The sequence below is a fragment of the Sinocyclocheilus rhinocerous genome, unplaced genomic scaffold (genome assembly GCF_001515625.1).
Source record: "Sinocyclocheilus rhinocerous isolate Xijiao unplaced genomic scaffold, SAMN03320098_v1.1 scaffold659, whole genome shotgun sequence".
Classification (NCBI taxonomy): domain Eukaryota; kingdom Metazoa; phylum Chordata; class Actinopteri; order Cypriniformes; family Cyprinidae; genus Sinocyclocheilus; species Sinocyclocheilus rhinocerous.
Window position 1 is genome coordinate 1,989,865 of NW_015652995.1, and position 15,992 is coordinate 2,005,856.

Genomic DNA, 15,992 nt, shown 5'->3' on the forward strand with positions numbered 1-15,992 from the left:
GCTAACTGCAAAAACTCATAAAATATCCATGAATTACTTGTTTAGATGTATATGAAAGGTTACCACAGATAGTGGTCAGAAATTATAAGATATGATATGGCATAAGGGCATACTCTGGTCTGTGTAGGGGTTTATATTATAAAAAATGATATGGAGTGTAGTGTATTAGAGAGAGGAGATTAGCAGTATATGGTATGTTTGTAAGGATAAACATTTTAAGTGTTTTTGTTGCGTTGTGTTATTTGTTTTTGTAAAATAAATGTGTAAATACAGCAGATACTTCTTTGGCTCATTTTACCTTCATATCTTAAAAACTGCCTGCCTGACCAAAGAGCCCTTTGGCCCTTATTGATTGGCTCCTGTAATGCAATAGTCCGTGTTTTCACTGCAATTCCAGCATAACCACCAGAATAAAACATTGCAGAGCACTATGTCTTAATATCTGTCACATCACTGGATGTAAATTAGAAAAATGATTATAACATTTAAGACAGAACAACACAAATTGAATTAAATTTACAGCATTTACAGAACATAAAAATACTTTTGCATTGCGCTAACTGCTAACACATTGTGTTACAACAATAAAGAAATGATGTATGAATAGCTAAATGACCAAATAAAATCAAATATACTCAGCATATACATATATTAACTTAACATACATTTAAAATCTGTGAATTTAATAAATAATGTCATTATATTTAGTTCAGAGGTGTTTTCTGCATTTTTGTATCATTATTGGCCAAACTACATGCAAACAGATTCCTGAAAGAGGCCACAACAGTTTGCAAAATAAATTGTTGCATTTTTCACTCCACTCCAGGACCCCTCGAAATAAATTGTTCCATTGTTGATAGTGCTGCAAACAAACAAACATTTACACTGATGCAGTCTGTAGAGTAAATATTTCCTAGATTAAAGGAACCGTACACCCAAAATTTACAATTTGTTGAAAATTCTCTCATCCTTAGGCCATGGGTCATCTGCAGTGAATGGGTGCCATCAGAATGAGAGTCCAAACAGATGATAAATAATAAATAATCTGCAAGTAATCCACAAGACTCCAGTCCAAAAATCCAACAACGTATTTGTTTAAAACTGTTTTTGCTTTTAAACAGTGCTTGTAAATATTTCCTAGATTAAAGGAACAGTACACCCAAAATTTACAATTAGTTGAAAATTCTCTCATCCTTAGGCCATGGGTCATCTGCAGTGAATGGGTGCCATCAGAATGAGAGTCCAAACAGATGATAAATAATAAATAATCTGCAAGTAATCCACAAGACTCCAGTCCAAAAATCCAACAACGTATTTGTTTAAAACTGTTTTTGCTTTTAAACAGTGCTTGATCTATGCATATTTCTTTTTTCACTGAAGAAAGCAATATTATGGATAGAAGACTCGTATTTTAGTCTGAAGCAACAGTTTAAAGTTAAAACGCCTTGATGTGATTTGTTTATTACAAACACACAGCTTTTCCCTTCAGATGTTAATTGATGGACTGGAGTCACGTGGATTACTTGTGGATGTTCATTTTTGGGTGAACTAGTCCTTTAAACATTTCAGTCCTGAGTGCTTTTAGTTGACGACAACACAACAATATTCTCTGTCCTTACCTTTCAAAAAGATCATTACAGCAAGTTTCAATGTTGGGAGTAGTTGTATTGAAGACATTTTGAAACACATCCACGCAGTCCAACGGAGGGACGAAAAGTATACCTACAGGTAGAACAATACTAAATTTAACTCAAAACCAGATTGTACTTAATCAAAACCAGCAGGTGAGGGGGCTGTGGCATAGTAGTTCATCTGTGCTGGTAACTGATATTAGATTAAAGCAGTGTTGGGGAAAGTTACTTTTAAAAGTAATGCATTACAATATTACGAAACTACGCCAGGGTGCTCTTTCGGTCTCTGATTATTCCATCGAGTTTCGTACCCTGGCGGCCGAGTGCAAGTGGAACGAGGAGGCGCAGTGGGATATGTTCCCATCACTCTTCTGTTTTTGAGCAAGGCTTTATAGAGACTGTCCATCTAATGTGTAATGTAAGTTGCTTTGAATAAAAATGTCTGCTAACTTAACCTAATGCCGTGTGGTGATAAAGCTGTGAAGTTGATTTGATGTGTTTGACTAAAGTTAAAACACAGATTTGAATAATTACAGATTGCTTACCAGCAATACAGGCATTTATCAGGGAAACACATGTGCCTGTGAACAAGGCTCTGAGCACTAAAGTAGATATGTCACTCTTCTTTTGTGGACAAATAGAGGCTGGGGAATAATAATAATAATCAGTAAATGATATGTTATAAAAATGGTGATACTGAACAATGGGGATAAGAAGTCATAAGCTATACTGTTAGCACTTAAAATCATTCAAGCAAGTGCTTTGAATAGATACTCACACAGGCCTCCGATCACAATACCAAGAGAGCTGAAATTAGCAAAGCCACACAGTGCATAGGTGCAGATGATTTCTGATCGAACCTGCAAGTAGTTTGGACAACATATACTTTAATGCTTCTGACAAACTTCAGATTATGCATTTGACTATTTATTATGTTTATTAACATAAATACATTACATACATTATGTATTATTACATACATACTTACTGAGAGCCAATTTTTCTCTCCATCATCTTCTAAAATGCCATTAAGTCTGTTGTTTTTGAGCTCTGACAGCTTCTCATAGGCTATAAACTCATTGAGGAAGAGTTTAGTGCCAATAAGTTCAGCTACTGTAAAAGACTCCTCGTATGGAATTCCCATCATGAAGGCCACCGGCATAAACACATAGGAGCAGATCAACTGAGGATTTGAAGGTAACAACACTTTTAAAACACTTCTGAATATAAAGATTTGTAGGATGATGATTATGACTTTTTCCTTTTGATGTAACATGTAAGTACATAACAGTTCAAAGTTTGGGGCAGTATGATTTTTTTTTTGAAGAAGAAGAAGAAATTAATATTTTTATTGAGCAAGGATACATTAATTTAAACAAAAGGTGACAGTGAAGACATTTATGATGTTACAAAAGATTTCTATTTCAAATAAATGCTGTTCTTTTGAACTTTACATTTATCAAATAATCCTGAAGTTAATAATGTATTATGGATTCCACAAAAATATAAATGTTTTGTGAAGACGGAAGTAATGGCTACTGAAATTCAGTTTTGCCATCACATGAATAAATTACTTTTTTAAATATATTCAAATAGAAAACAGTTATTTTAAATTAAAATAATATTTCATAAAATTACTGTTTTTACTGTATTTTTGATCAAATAAATGCAGCCCCAGTGAGCACAAGAGACAAAAACAATAAAAAGTCTGACTGATCCCAAACTTTTTTGAACGGTAATACGCACACACACACACAAACACACTATATATATATAATGATCTTGAATATCAAAGAAGCCACTCAGGATCGGGTAATACACACCTCAAAAGTGACTTCTGGGTATCCCACCATGCCTCCCATCCATTTGAGTGTAGCATTTATGAAGTTCAAAATGGCGAGGAAAGCAATCAAGTTAGCAGCGATGTTGGCAACAAGTCCTATTGATGCAGATGCGCCACCGCTGACAGCTTCCAAGACATTCTGTTCACCACTGATCACACACATACATAATAATAATAATAATAATAATAATAATAATATGAAACATACCTATTTTTTTTCTTCTAGAAATCTAGAGTTCATATTTGACAGGATAACCCACCCGCTGTCAACTTTAATCTGACTCTTAGACGTAAACTTGCTCTTTTCAGTTTCAGGGTAGGATAGTTTGGAGATGGCTAAAGCACATGGAGCAGCCATCACTGATGCAGAAATCAGAGATGAGGCATCAATCTGTGTAAAGGAGATTTATTATCCCATAAAGAACATAACATACTGTGGTAACAGCTAAACTCATTCATTTGTAACTTTTTTTTGCCATTCCAGCTTTGGAATTTTATAATGAAATGAAGTGCATGTTGTCGTACCCCAAATGAGATGAATGCACCCATAACACTCCCAGCAATGGTGGCAAATCCTCCAGTCATGACAGCATGAATCTCAGACTTGGTCATGTCCTTCAAATAAGGACGAATCAGGAGCGGCGCCTCGGTCTAGAAAAAAATAAAAACATTACAATCAATAATGCATTGTTCCAAAATGATATAATTGCTAGATTTTTTTTTTAAAGGATCTTCTCCCTTATAAGAAACATCTAAATTGGTCACAAAATGTTTTTAGGTCATTTGAGAGCATATATAATGTTGCATGCTGAACTGAATTGAATTGAATTTTTCAATAATTGAGTATATTATAGTAATGATGACAGAATATTACCTGACCAACAAATATGTTCCCTGCCACACTGAGAGTCTCTGTAGAGGAGGTTCCCATCGTTACCTGCATTGCCCAGGAAATCTTGGCACAGAAAAATACACTATTAATGCATTCATATGAAGAAAATCTCTTGAAATTCTCATAGGTTAAATGAAAATAAGACTTGACTTAGTCACTTTTACCTTTGTGATGACCCACTGCATGACACCCAGGTAGTACAGCACTGACATTACACTGCTGAAGAACACCACTATAGGCAAAGCCTGTGAGTATTGAGCAACATTCAATAGTAAAAATAAACCCATCCATGCATTTCATGTCAAGTACGCTTCATTACTAACCTGGAAAGCAAATATGTTCTCAATGAGGTCTCCAAACACAAATGATGAACCAGCTTTTGTGTAGTCCAGAAATATCTGAAAAAAAAGAAAGACCATAATATTCTGTTTCTCCTTCTCTCTTGTAGTTCAAATAATCATTCATTATTGTTTTGTTTTAATAAGTTACCACAGACTGTAACATATTAACTTCATTTAGAGAGCTATATCTTTGCAAGTATGATGGACATTATATTAGTTTACACAATAAAGAGGTGTTCAAACGTATGTAAAAATGCTCCTGTTTTGCATTTTTCTAATTTAATAAAAATCATAATAATGATGCTTTATATTATACCTGAACTTGCTTTCCAAGCCATTCAAATGCTAACAGACCAGGCTCTGTCCTAATGACAAACAGGCCAATGGCAAACTGTAAACCGAGTCCCCAGAAGACTGTCCTCCAGCTCACCTAATCAGAATTCAACGCAAACAACCTTTTCGTTAACAACCACATTAATTAATTTAAACAATTTTTTTTTTTTTAAAGTTCCTTTAGCGTCTACAACTGTTTTATTGTTGGGAAATGATAGGTGTAACCTCAACAATCTGATAAGGTTTGTAGGAAATCCAAAGTCTAAAAAAATACATTTAAAGAGATAAGCACCTTCAATAAAGCATGTACTGTTTGCAGGTGTGTGTTTTATCACTCACTGCAGTTCTGTGTGCAGAGAAGAGAAATATGGCAATAACGAATAGACAGACACCGCCAAAAGAGATGAGCTGCTCTGGGCGCTTTCGTGTGTCGATTGCCAGCCACGCCACCAGCAGGCCCACCACAATTACTATGAACACCCTGCAACATACAGAGATACATATGACGCATGTGTATAATCATGGTCCCTGTATTGAAAGCACATATTGCCCATTTTATTATATTTAGAGCAGTGGTTCTCAACCTTTTTGAAAAACCAATGCTTTTAGAGTCTGTGGTAAAGACTGATTTTGCTGTTTTGTTCTACAACAATTACACACAGTCAAAACCTCAAACATGAATCTTGTGACCTTTAAAAATATAAGTAGCTAACAAGTTGCTATTTAAGTGCATAGCTCACATTGTTGTGCTAGTTACAGTGTGGTGCATTATGTACAGTGTCAACTTGTTTGCAGCAGGCTAATAAAACACACTATTCTAAAAGGGCATAGGAAATTCCAGAGGGAATGGTTCTCTTCTGAACAGATCTTTTACTCACCTCCAAACCATTCCAACAAACTAATTATATACATTATTGAATTATATTTAGAATTATATTTATATTTATACACTTGAATTATATTCAAGTGTTTGGGGTTGGGGACAGTAGGATTTTTAAAATATAATTCCTTAATAGTAAGGGTGCACTACATTGGTGAAAAATGACTGTAATGACATTTATTATGTTACAAAATATTTCAATTTCAGCACATCTGAGAAGCAGCACAGCTATTTTCAACACTGATAATAATAAGAAATTTCAGCATATTAGAATAACCTCTGAAGGATCATGTGACACTAAAACTGGAAATTCAGCTTTGCCATCACAGGAATAAATTATATTTTAAAATATATAGCAACAGAAATCAGATATTTTAAAAATGTCACAATATTGCCGTTTTTACTGTAGTTTTGAACAAATAAAGTGCAGCCTTGGTGAGCATAAGAGATGTCTTGCAAAAACTTTAAAAATAGATCATAAACCTTTGAACAGTAGTATATTAAAATGCCATACTCACCATTTTATCCATCTGATATTGGATTTGAAACACCTTTGTGCAGGCTTGAAAAATCTCCTTATGCTGTCACCCTTGTACTTATTCACCAGTTCACACACGATGATAAACACCCCCAGACAAGTGAGGACAACCAAAGCAATTGCCCTCTGAAAGTCCAGATAAACCGCAGCAATGAAGTATGCTAAATAACCTACAATATAAAACACAAAGCATATATTGCACCTTGTCCACTTGAGATGGATAATGTATCACCATGTTTAATTAAAAACAGTAATAGATATAAAACTGGGAAGATGAAAATCTTGCTTACCTGCAGCAAGTATTCCCAAAGCAATGTATTTGATTATTTTGGAGTGTGTCTTGCAGAAGGTCTCTGTGGCCGTGATGGGTATGCATGCTTTGCTGTGGTCAACAATGAAAGACCTTGCACATGTGAAGTCTTACAGCATGATTGGCAGAATCATGAATCACAGAATCGAAGCATTTACATTTTTGACTATATTTCTTATTTAGGATGATATTATGTAATTGCAAAGGAATCTCATTTCCAAATAATGTGATAATGAAATCTTAATGACGTCGTATTTACAGATTAGATTCACAACCACACCTTAGGCATGATTTTGACTCCTTCTCTGACTCCTCTTTGTCACTGTCACTAAGGTCATCTGTTAATTTATCCTCCTAAGAATAAAAAAAAAAAAGAATATTTTTCATTTGTTAACATTTTTTAGAGAACTTCCTCACACTTTCCCAAGCCTACCTTAAAAAATGCTGGATTGTCCACCCCTTGTTCTTTCCCACATGAGATGGTTGTCAACTGTAAATCGTCTTTGTCTGCTGTAAAGAAAGAATCAGAAAACTTTTTACCAGCTCTAATGAACATTGATTCAACAATTCCTTAGGAGCTGCGAGTTTCAAAACACATCCGTATCCACATTTAATCCAAACAATTATTAACTATACGCACAAATATGAAATCGACACCTCCTTTATTCAAACCATGGCAAAAGCCACCTGTTCAAATAACAGTTTGAATCAATCTAAAGAATGGAGAGGTAAATAAATGGCTTACTCATTCTGCGTTCTCTGTGACAACTGCTTGGTCTTGAACCTTGAGCTGGGATATATACTCTGCCCACTTGGAAATCTTATCATTAATTAACTACATACTAATGTGTTTTTATTTATAACACTTGCATGTTGCTATCAGATTGCTAGTCAGGGATGACTACTCTGAGTAGTCATGAAACAGCATCTTTTTATCATTTATTGCAATGAAGCTCCTCCTTATTTCCAGATACAAACAAGATACAAAGTGTAGAAGAAAACAAACTGTCAGGAATAAAAAATGTAACATAACGAAGGGCCTGCAATTCTATGGCCGTCCCAGAGGCAGAGTTACATGGTGAACAGGGGAGGAGGGGGCCAGTATTATCATTCACATCCATAAAAGACACTGAGAGCTCAATGACTCAATGATCAACAAAACTAGCCCAAATCTAGCCTGATAAACCCTGCTAGCCAATAAAAAAACACAATATATACCTGTCTTTTTCAAGAATTTTCAGATTTCCTATAATTAGTAGGTCTTCAGTTTAATGTATGCAGCAATAGGGTCATGGTTTGGATTCAATTGGACACAATTTTTATCAGTGGGCCCGACTCTCTGGTTCTAATAAATATCTACAGTAAATCATAGAAGATTTTAATTACCCCTGGTCACAGAACGGCAGAGTTACATATATAATTTAACACAAAATATATAATTTAAAACAAAATTAGACATCGCTGGTTAAGTGTACGAAAACTACCATCCTTATACAATTAGGACGCTAGATGCCACTGTTGCACATTGTAGAGTATGATTCAGTTTTATGCCTGAATTCAGAACACATCACTAACAAAACACACTGGCAGCAATCTGAGCATATGCTACTACTATTAATATATGGAGAATTATTAATCTCCTCTTAATTTATTAATCCTATATTCTTAATCATATAACCTTTTTTTCAGAACTTACTAGTACATTTACTCAAAGGCATGATTTGATTGTAAGTTATGCTCTGTAAGGTTGTCTTTGTACACTATATGATGATGCACAATATCCAGCTTTACATAAATGTGATTTTTATTCAATTTGATTCGATTTCATCTTGAAATCCATGTAAAATGTAGAGTCTGCCTGACCCTAAACTGAAGTTTTATGATGGTATATTATGCCTGACTCCATAGAATGCTTTACAGGATCCATAAATCAAATACAATCATCAGACAATATGTGGAATCTGTGACTGTTTTCATGGAAAATTAAATGGTGCCTAATACCTTTTAGTTAACACAGGATGACGCAAACTCACAGCTTAAAAGACCGCAGTGTGCATCACTGAATTTATTGAAGGTATAGTGTGTACAAAACACATTAACAGTTATTCATTAAGACATTTTATGTGTTTTTTTTTTTTATAGCAAGCAGTCATGAGTCTTTTCTGCACATTTATGTGTCCTCTCCACAAACTGAAGGTATTGTGATTTAACCATTCTAATAATCATGCATGTATATATATATATATATATATATATGCTGTATATATATATATTGGCATCTATGGTTCAATGAACTTTCCAATGTACAAAAGTTTCTTCAGATTATTAAAATGATCTTCAACTAGGTCTACAAAAAAAATGGTTATATGTCAAACTTTAAAATTTATTTTATCTTTATATAAAGATATAATATGAAGTTAGTGTATTAAAAAATCGTGATAATTTATTATCATTTTGACCTCTGTTTCTACTGTCTCAAAGGCAAAGGAACCCAGGTCTGAAGTAATTCATCTAGTGATTTTTTTTCCTATACATGTATTTGCACAATAAGTAGGCCTATTTATTCAGAGTGAAAAGACCAGTAATTCATTACAGAATTTGACTGCTCATTCAACCCTGCTTTTATAGTCAGTATCTATTTTATAGTCTTTTTGACAATTCCAGTGAATAGAAAATAAATACATATACATGTGTTATCAGCACAAATTAACCCTAATCCTACCTACCTTTATCTTGGCAGTTTCTTCAGAGAGATATGTTTTCAGAGGGTAGAATGTGTTTCCACCCTGTCAAAGTCTATACCTATCTAATCTATAGCTAATCTGAATAAATAAATAATAGTGTTGTCAAAAAATAGGCTATAAATTGTGAAAAATTTCAGATTTAAGGTTAAGGTTTAAGATTGCTAATATTGAACAACAATTTAAACAAACAGACAAGACTTTTAGTGACACAATAATAATAATAATAATAATAATCTAAGTGGGTCTTATTTGGTTAGGCTACTTATATAGGCTACTATTTTTAATGCCTAATACAGAGACAATGGCCGTGACAAATTACTTTGTAATGCGGTTTTTTTTTTAATTACGACTTTTTCCAGAGTGTTTGTCCCATCCATAAAAACAAATACCCTTATAAAGGATATATGAAATAGTTGCTCTTTCATTGTTGTTTGAAGAGACATCACTATTTGTCCGTGCCTGCGCCACATTTTTGCGTCTTCTAAATGGTCGGGGACGATGGCCAAAAATGCTGTCTATGTAGGCAGCTTCTCGGGATTTGAGCCACGGCCCGTGTGTGGAGTTGAGCGGGGAGTCCTCGCGCACACAGGAAGGAGAGAGGGCTGTTAGCTAGCAGACGGCGGCTAAACAAGTCGCTTTTATAAACCTCACAAATCAAACACACCTTACGCTGACTTGCATGGCGTTTGAAAGGTTGCTTTAAAAGCGTGTTTGGCTGTATACCCGCAGACTGTTCTACTATAACCGCAGGTTTGCGTTATTTACAGCGCTGGGATGCAAGCAGCTAACGTTAGAGAGCCGCGCACCCGAGTGCACAGCTAAAGCTTCTGTCAATACGAACCGCTTCACTTTCTTCATAAATATTCTCTCATCTGTATTAACATTATAAAACATATATAAAATGACATGTCATGTGTAACGGGGTGAAGTATTGCCAATTTGACCGTAAGCTATGTTTTTAAAGGGCTTTGTTAGCTTGGCGAAGGTTTGTTTTTATCAGTTAGCCTATGAGCTAATGCTAGCTCTTTAACATCCTCTTACAAAAAGCTCATAACTTCCAATTAATGCTATTTGTTATTTACGTAACGCCTGTAAAAAGGTGTTCTGTCGATCTAAAACAAATTCTCCGACAATTTTTGTTAAACTAATTTAGGCGAGGGTGACAGTCTAATTACACTAATTTAAATGTAAATTTGACTGGCTGGAAGAAAAAACAGGAGTGTAATTATGTCCAATACAGTATTATAATGTTAAAATGCTTTGAAAGGAGTTAATGTTTCCATAAACAAGTCTTTGAGCTGGCTGGACCATTACTATGGAAGTTCCTGGAAGTGTCAGTGCAATACAGATGAAGGTGCACAGGACCAAAACTGATGGATACCAACAACTGCTGACATGAATAAACCAGGAATCAAATGGTGATTATAATTCAATCTTTCTGCATTTAGCATCATTGCAGTTAAATCTTGAATGTGAAATTAAGATGTGATGTGGGTTTATGCCTGTTAATTCTAGTATTACAATTTTTACGTATATGTGGCCTGCATATGTATTGATTTATTTCTCTCTTCATATATTTGCTTCAGGTTTTGAAAATCTCCAATCATGGGTGATATGAAGACCCCTGATTTTGATGATCTCTTGGCTGCCTTTGACATCCCTGATGCAACCAGTTTGGATGCCAAAGAGGCTATTCACGGGAATCAAGATGAGGGAGAGGGACACCTTAAGCACTCGGAGATGTGTATGGATGCCACGCTTTTGATCCCTCACCCAGTGCCTACAACCGATGCCCCTGCTGTCAGTGTTATAGTAAAGAACACTAGCCGCCAGAACTCCTATGAAAATCTTGTAGAGAAGGAGAGCTCTCATTTGGGGCACCTTTTACAAAATGGGTTCAAAAGTTCTGCAGGCTCACTGGAGACACATCCCTCCATCTATCCAAGACTGGATAGCTCTTCTGTCAACGGAGACTGCTCAAGACGTTCCATGGAAAAGATTCCTGTCCTCTACAAGAATGAAAAAGTTCCCTCTCTATCAGCGTCTATGCCTCAGTTTAGCCCTATATCCAGCCCAGAATCTGAAGACATTCATAGCAATGGAATCGATGACCGTCCAAAATCTGCAGAGACCTCGTACTTCCTATCTGATTCACTCTTTACATCTTCACCTCTTCCTGTTTTAGACAATCATGGAAAACCAGATGCATCCTGCTTATCGTGCTATGAAAGACTTCCTGGTTCAAAAGGTGTGGATGATCTTGGGTGTGATGGCTCATCTTTCAAAGACGATATGGTTGAACAAAATTCTGAGACTAAGAGTGACAGCATCCAAGATTGTGAAACAAATGCATATCCAACTCTTGAGACAAATATTTCTTCTTCCCGTCTATGCGTCAAAGCTCACAGCTTCAGATTATCCTCTTGCCTTGATGCATTAGCAGCCTTGAATGCTAAAAAGGATCCAGGTGGGCAAACAAATTCAAAGGATTTCCCAGTTACCCCAAAAGAGTCCATGAAAATTAGTCCAAAAATACCAATATCACCAAGGAGCCCAAGAAGTCCTCTGGAGGTGGTGAAACGTTTCACGAAACAGCCTGACAGCCCAATGAGTATATGCAGTGACAGCAGTGGTAAAGCATCTCCAGCTGTCGCTGCTGGCTCGCCTCCAGCCATCCCACGAGTCAGAATAAAGACAATCAAAACCTCATCTGGAGAAATCAAACGCACTGTCACAAGCATATTGCCAGACTCTGAAACTGAAGATCTCATGTCACCGTTTGGGTCATCGCCATCTCAGTCCTCAGTTGAAGATGCCTTCTCGAAAATATTGCCTGTGTATCGTTCAGATGATACCATTTCAGAGGTAATTTTTGAAGATGGAAAGCAGGAAGCCTCAAAGACACCTTTACTGGGGAGCAAATCCAGCACAAAATCAGCGAGGAACTCAAAGAAACCTCAAACCCAAAATAATGGTCATGCTCTAAAGGCAACACTTGGTGGCAACAAGCAAAAGGCTTCTTCTGCTCATATTGGTTCTTTTGCTAATACAAACTACCTTCCGAAGGCATTACACTTGGCAAACCTAAATCTAGTCCCACATAGCGTAGCTGCCTCGGTTACAGCAAGGTCTTCCACTAATAGACAGGAGCCCTCTCAGTTATCATCATCAATGGTGTGCAGTTCTGTACCACTGGTGCATCAAGTTAAAAAAGTCTCTCCAAACACACGAGCTGTTGTCCCAAATACTGCAGCTGGAACCTTAAACAGATTGTTGAATTACTCAAACCCAGTACCAACATATGTTCCCGACCTGAGTCCACCACCAGGCACCAATATCAAGCTCCCACCGCAAGGCTATTGCTGCCTAGAATGCGGAGACTCATTCGGGCTGGAAAAGAGTCTTGCTTACCATTACAGTCGTAGAAGTGTGCATATAGAAGTCGCGTGCACCCACTGCTCCAAAACATTGGTGTTTTTTAACAAATGTGCTCTCTTGGCACACGCTCGAGATCACAAGAACAAAGGCATGGTGATGCAGTGCACTCAGTTGTTTATGAAGCCCATTGCTGTTGACCAGATGTTGGCACCCACCAAGCCTAAGCAGTCTGTAAATCAGATACCTTGCGGGAACAACGCCACAGAGTCATCCAAAAGCCAGGTGGTCTTGCCACTTTATCCCGACAAAGTTATCAAACATGGATTCAAATGTCTGGACTGTAATAAACAGATGTCAGACTACACAGCACTTGCGGGTCACTATCAGAGGGCAACGGAGGCTAATGGTCTGGTGAGTCAAATCAATGAACTACTGGAATCACAAAACGTAACTTAGTGTAAATTATTACAAAATTACTAATTATTGTTTTTATATGGGTCAGTGACATGTCTTTTTGAATATATTAAATTACAAATGCAATTCAATCATACAATGACTGACTATACCACTTATATTTTTAATTTCTGTATTAAATTAAGATATTTTTGTGGGTACATTAAAATTAAAAACACTGACATTTTTATGAAAAGTATTTTGGCATAATATTTTATAACTATTTCTTCGATTTTTTTTTTTTTTAACTGCTTCACTGCTTTCTATTTCATGTTATTTGAAAAACCTCTGTGCATGTGATGTGATGTGCTATGTGATATTTTAATTATGAATATAAACAATTCTGAATTAATAATTCATTATTAATAATTACATATGATAAAAAAAACTTTGTTGAAACTTTCTAAAATATATTAAAATATTTTATATGATAAGATTTTATAATGTATAAAAATACTTTAAACCTCACAAAAAAGTGTATTAAAGAATGTTTTTGAAAATAAAGGTTAAATAAACTTGTTTTGAAGGTGTCAGGAAGAAATGTTATTACCTTTTACTTGATGGTCATTCTACTATATATAGAGAGAGAAGGATAGTTTTTCAAAACCATATGAAATCAATGTAAATACAAAGAATACATTTCAAAGAACTGGCATGTGTTCTGTATGAACATGTGACTTGTTCTTTTCTAGATTTTTTAGAGATTTTTTTCCTTGTGTTTCTTGTGGACACTCTTCTATGTCATTGACCCTTTTGACCCTGTTTGCTTTCTTCGATGCAGATGTGCAAGGTTTGCTCAATGTTGCTACCCAACAAGTGCAGCTACAGGGCCCATCAGCGAATTCACTCACACAAATCTCCTTATTGCTGTCCTGAATGTGGGGCACTCAGTCGCTCAGTGGACATCCAGAAGCATGTGAAAGAGAATTGTCTCCACTATTCCCGTAAAATTGGGTACTCGTAAGTTCCTCGAACAGTGACCTCTAGACCAATGAACTTCCGCTTTGAGACCATGAATGTCTTTTGTGTTGTCTCCGCTCACTCTCTCTCTGATTTGCTCAAATTTCTTTCAGGTGTCTGCATTGTGAAATGCTTTTCATGTCCCTGTCCCTCTTGAAGACTCACATTGAGGAGAAGCATTGTGAGGTCTTCTATAAGTGCACTATCTGTCCTGTAGCCTTCAAATCTTCAGATGGCTGTCTGATGCATGTAAAAAATAAGCATGGTGGCAGTGAACCCAACCATCAGTAAGTGCATCTATTGATCTGTCATACCATAAATTCAGTCATAAAAAATGTTCCTAGAACTGTGTCGAGGAGTTACCTCTGGTTCATTCTGTGCAGGGTGATATACAAGTGTTCCTGTGAAACAGTCTTTAAGAGGAAGCAGTTGTTGTATCAACATTTTCATCATCGTATATGTGTGTTCAAGTGTCCAGATTGCACTTCATTCTTCCCAGAGAAACTACTTTTGGTGCAACATTTCAAGGTTTGTAGCTACTTTTAGTGCTGTTGGTCATTGCAATGTGTGACTGACACAGTTTCTGTCATCTAGTGTAATTGGGGAAATTGTGCACATATTGTCTTATCAAACTGTAATTTTAGCTTTAGTTAGTTTAGTTTAGACTATTAAAACGTGTTTACATGCACTTTGAAAGTCTGATTTCAGTCAGGCTAAAGCAATCATTTATTTATTTATTTTTTAGATGTCATGTATACGCTTTTGTCAGAAAGAAATTGTAACTGCCAGATGAAGTCGGACGAACAGACCTAAATTCTAACAGAATGCGAATGTAGCTTGGCTTTGTCTAGCTTGTATACATGTTAATCAGACTACAACTGGCCTTGGTATTGTGCACTTGCTCCAAGGTGACGTTTAATGTTTGATATTACGTCAAATATTTGATTACGCATTGTCATGTATACTTATGTGACAAAAACCTGCTATAGCTGAATTATAACTCTGCATGTAAGTTTACTTATGAAGGGAAAACTTCACTGAATAATGTATTTAGTGCTTTTAGAAGGAGGTGTGAGTTTATTCCATACACATTTTATACATAATGCTTCTGTCTGGGACTACAAGACATTTACATTTAAGACATTTAGCAGATGCTCATAACCAACTTATGAAAAGTGCTTCATATGAGACTGTTGTGATCAGCAGCATGTAGATCAGCAGGTAAGCATACAATTAAGAACATTATTAAATGAAGTACTTTCTGTACATATGCAAGTAAGTGCTGTCTGAATAAATTGAATAATGTACATACATTGTATTTTCCAGAATATAAGTCACATTTTTTCATTATCTGTAATGTGTGCAACATGTATTTCAAAGCATCTTATATAATGCAAGGACGCAAAACGTGCAAAGCACACATTTGGAGCCCAAGTGTTTTTGTATAGCGCATTTCTCACATGCTGGTAGTTTGTTTCACTTAAAATAAATGTATAATAAATTGTGTTTATAATGAATGCGACTATATTTAATGTTTTAAAGGGGTCATATGATGTTGCTAAAAAGAACATTATTTTGTGTATTTGGTGTAATGAAATGTGTTTATGCGGTTTAAAGTTCGAAAAACACATTATTTTCCACATACTGTACATTATTGTTTCTCTTCTATGCCCCTTTCTGAAACGCGTC

General features: G+C 35.8%; 2 protein-coding genes across 2 annotated transcripts in view; one reads left to right on the forward strand and one right to left on the reverse strand.

The window, feature by feature from the left end:
* Window positions 1-702: 702 nt before the first annotated feature.
* Window positions 703-7,523, reverse strand: slc28a1 (solute carrier family 28 member 1). Its single transcript, XM_016521316.1, has 18 exons — window positions 7,514-7,523; window positions 7,202-7,278; window positions 7,049-7,122; window positions 6,749-6,840; window positions 6,439-6,628; window positions 5,380-5,521; window positions 5,024-5,137; window positions 4,690-4,764; window positions 4,531-4,611; window positions 4,349-4,429; window positions 4,000-4,125; window positions 3,735-3,865; window positions 3,455-3,623; window positions 2,620-2,814; window positions 2,410-2,491; window positions 2,177-2,275; window positions 1,620-1,722; window positions 703-862 (listed from the first exon to the last, which is right to left on the reverse strand). The coding sequence occupies exons 1-18, from the start codon at window positions 7,515-7,517 to the stop codon at window positions 751-753; spliced, it is 1,947 nt and encodes a 648-aa protein (XP_016376802.1). The 5' UTR covers window positions 7,518-7,523; the 3' UTR covers window positions 703-750.
* A 2,571-nt stretch (window positions 7,524-10,094) lies between these two features.
* Window positions 10,095-15,992, forward strand: part of LOC107715235 (zinc finger protein 592-like) — a 9,638-nt gene continuing 3,740 nt past the window's right edge. Inside the window, exons 1-5 of the mRNA XM_016521315.1 lie at window positions 10,095-10,930; window positions 11,099-13,301; window positions 14,125-14,303; window positions 14,417-14,590; window positions 14,687-14,831. Of these exons, the coding sequence (XP_016376801.1) occupies window positions 11,118-13,301; window positions 14,125-14,303; window positions 14,417-14,590; window positions 14,687-14,831 (2,682 nt within the window). The 5' untranslated portion in view covers window positions 10,095-10,930; window positions 11,099-11,117. The remainder of the gene's footprint in view (window positions 10,931-11,098; window positions 13,302-14,124; window positions 14,304-14,416; window positions 14,591-14,686; window positions 14,832-15,992) is intronic.

Coding starts and splice junctions, on each gene's coding strand:
- slc28a1 (XM_016521316.1), bottom strand. Junction 4,765..5,023: donor GGCTTGGAAAGCAAGTTCAG/GTATAATATAAA, acceptor CTTTTTTTTCAG/ATATTTCTGGACTACACAAA. Junction 3,624..3,734: donor CAGATTAAAGTTGACAGCGG/GTGGGTTATCCT, acceptor GTGTGTGATCAG/TGGTGAACAGAATGTCTTGG.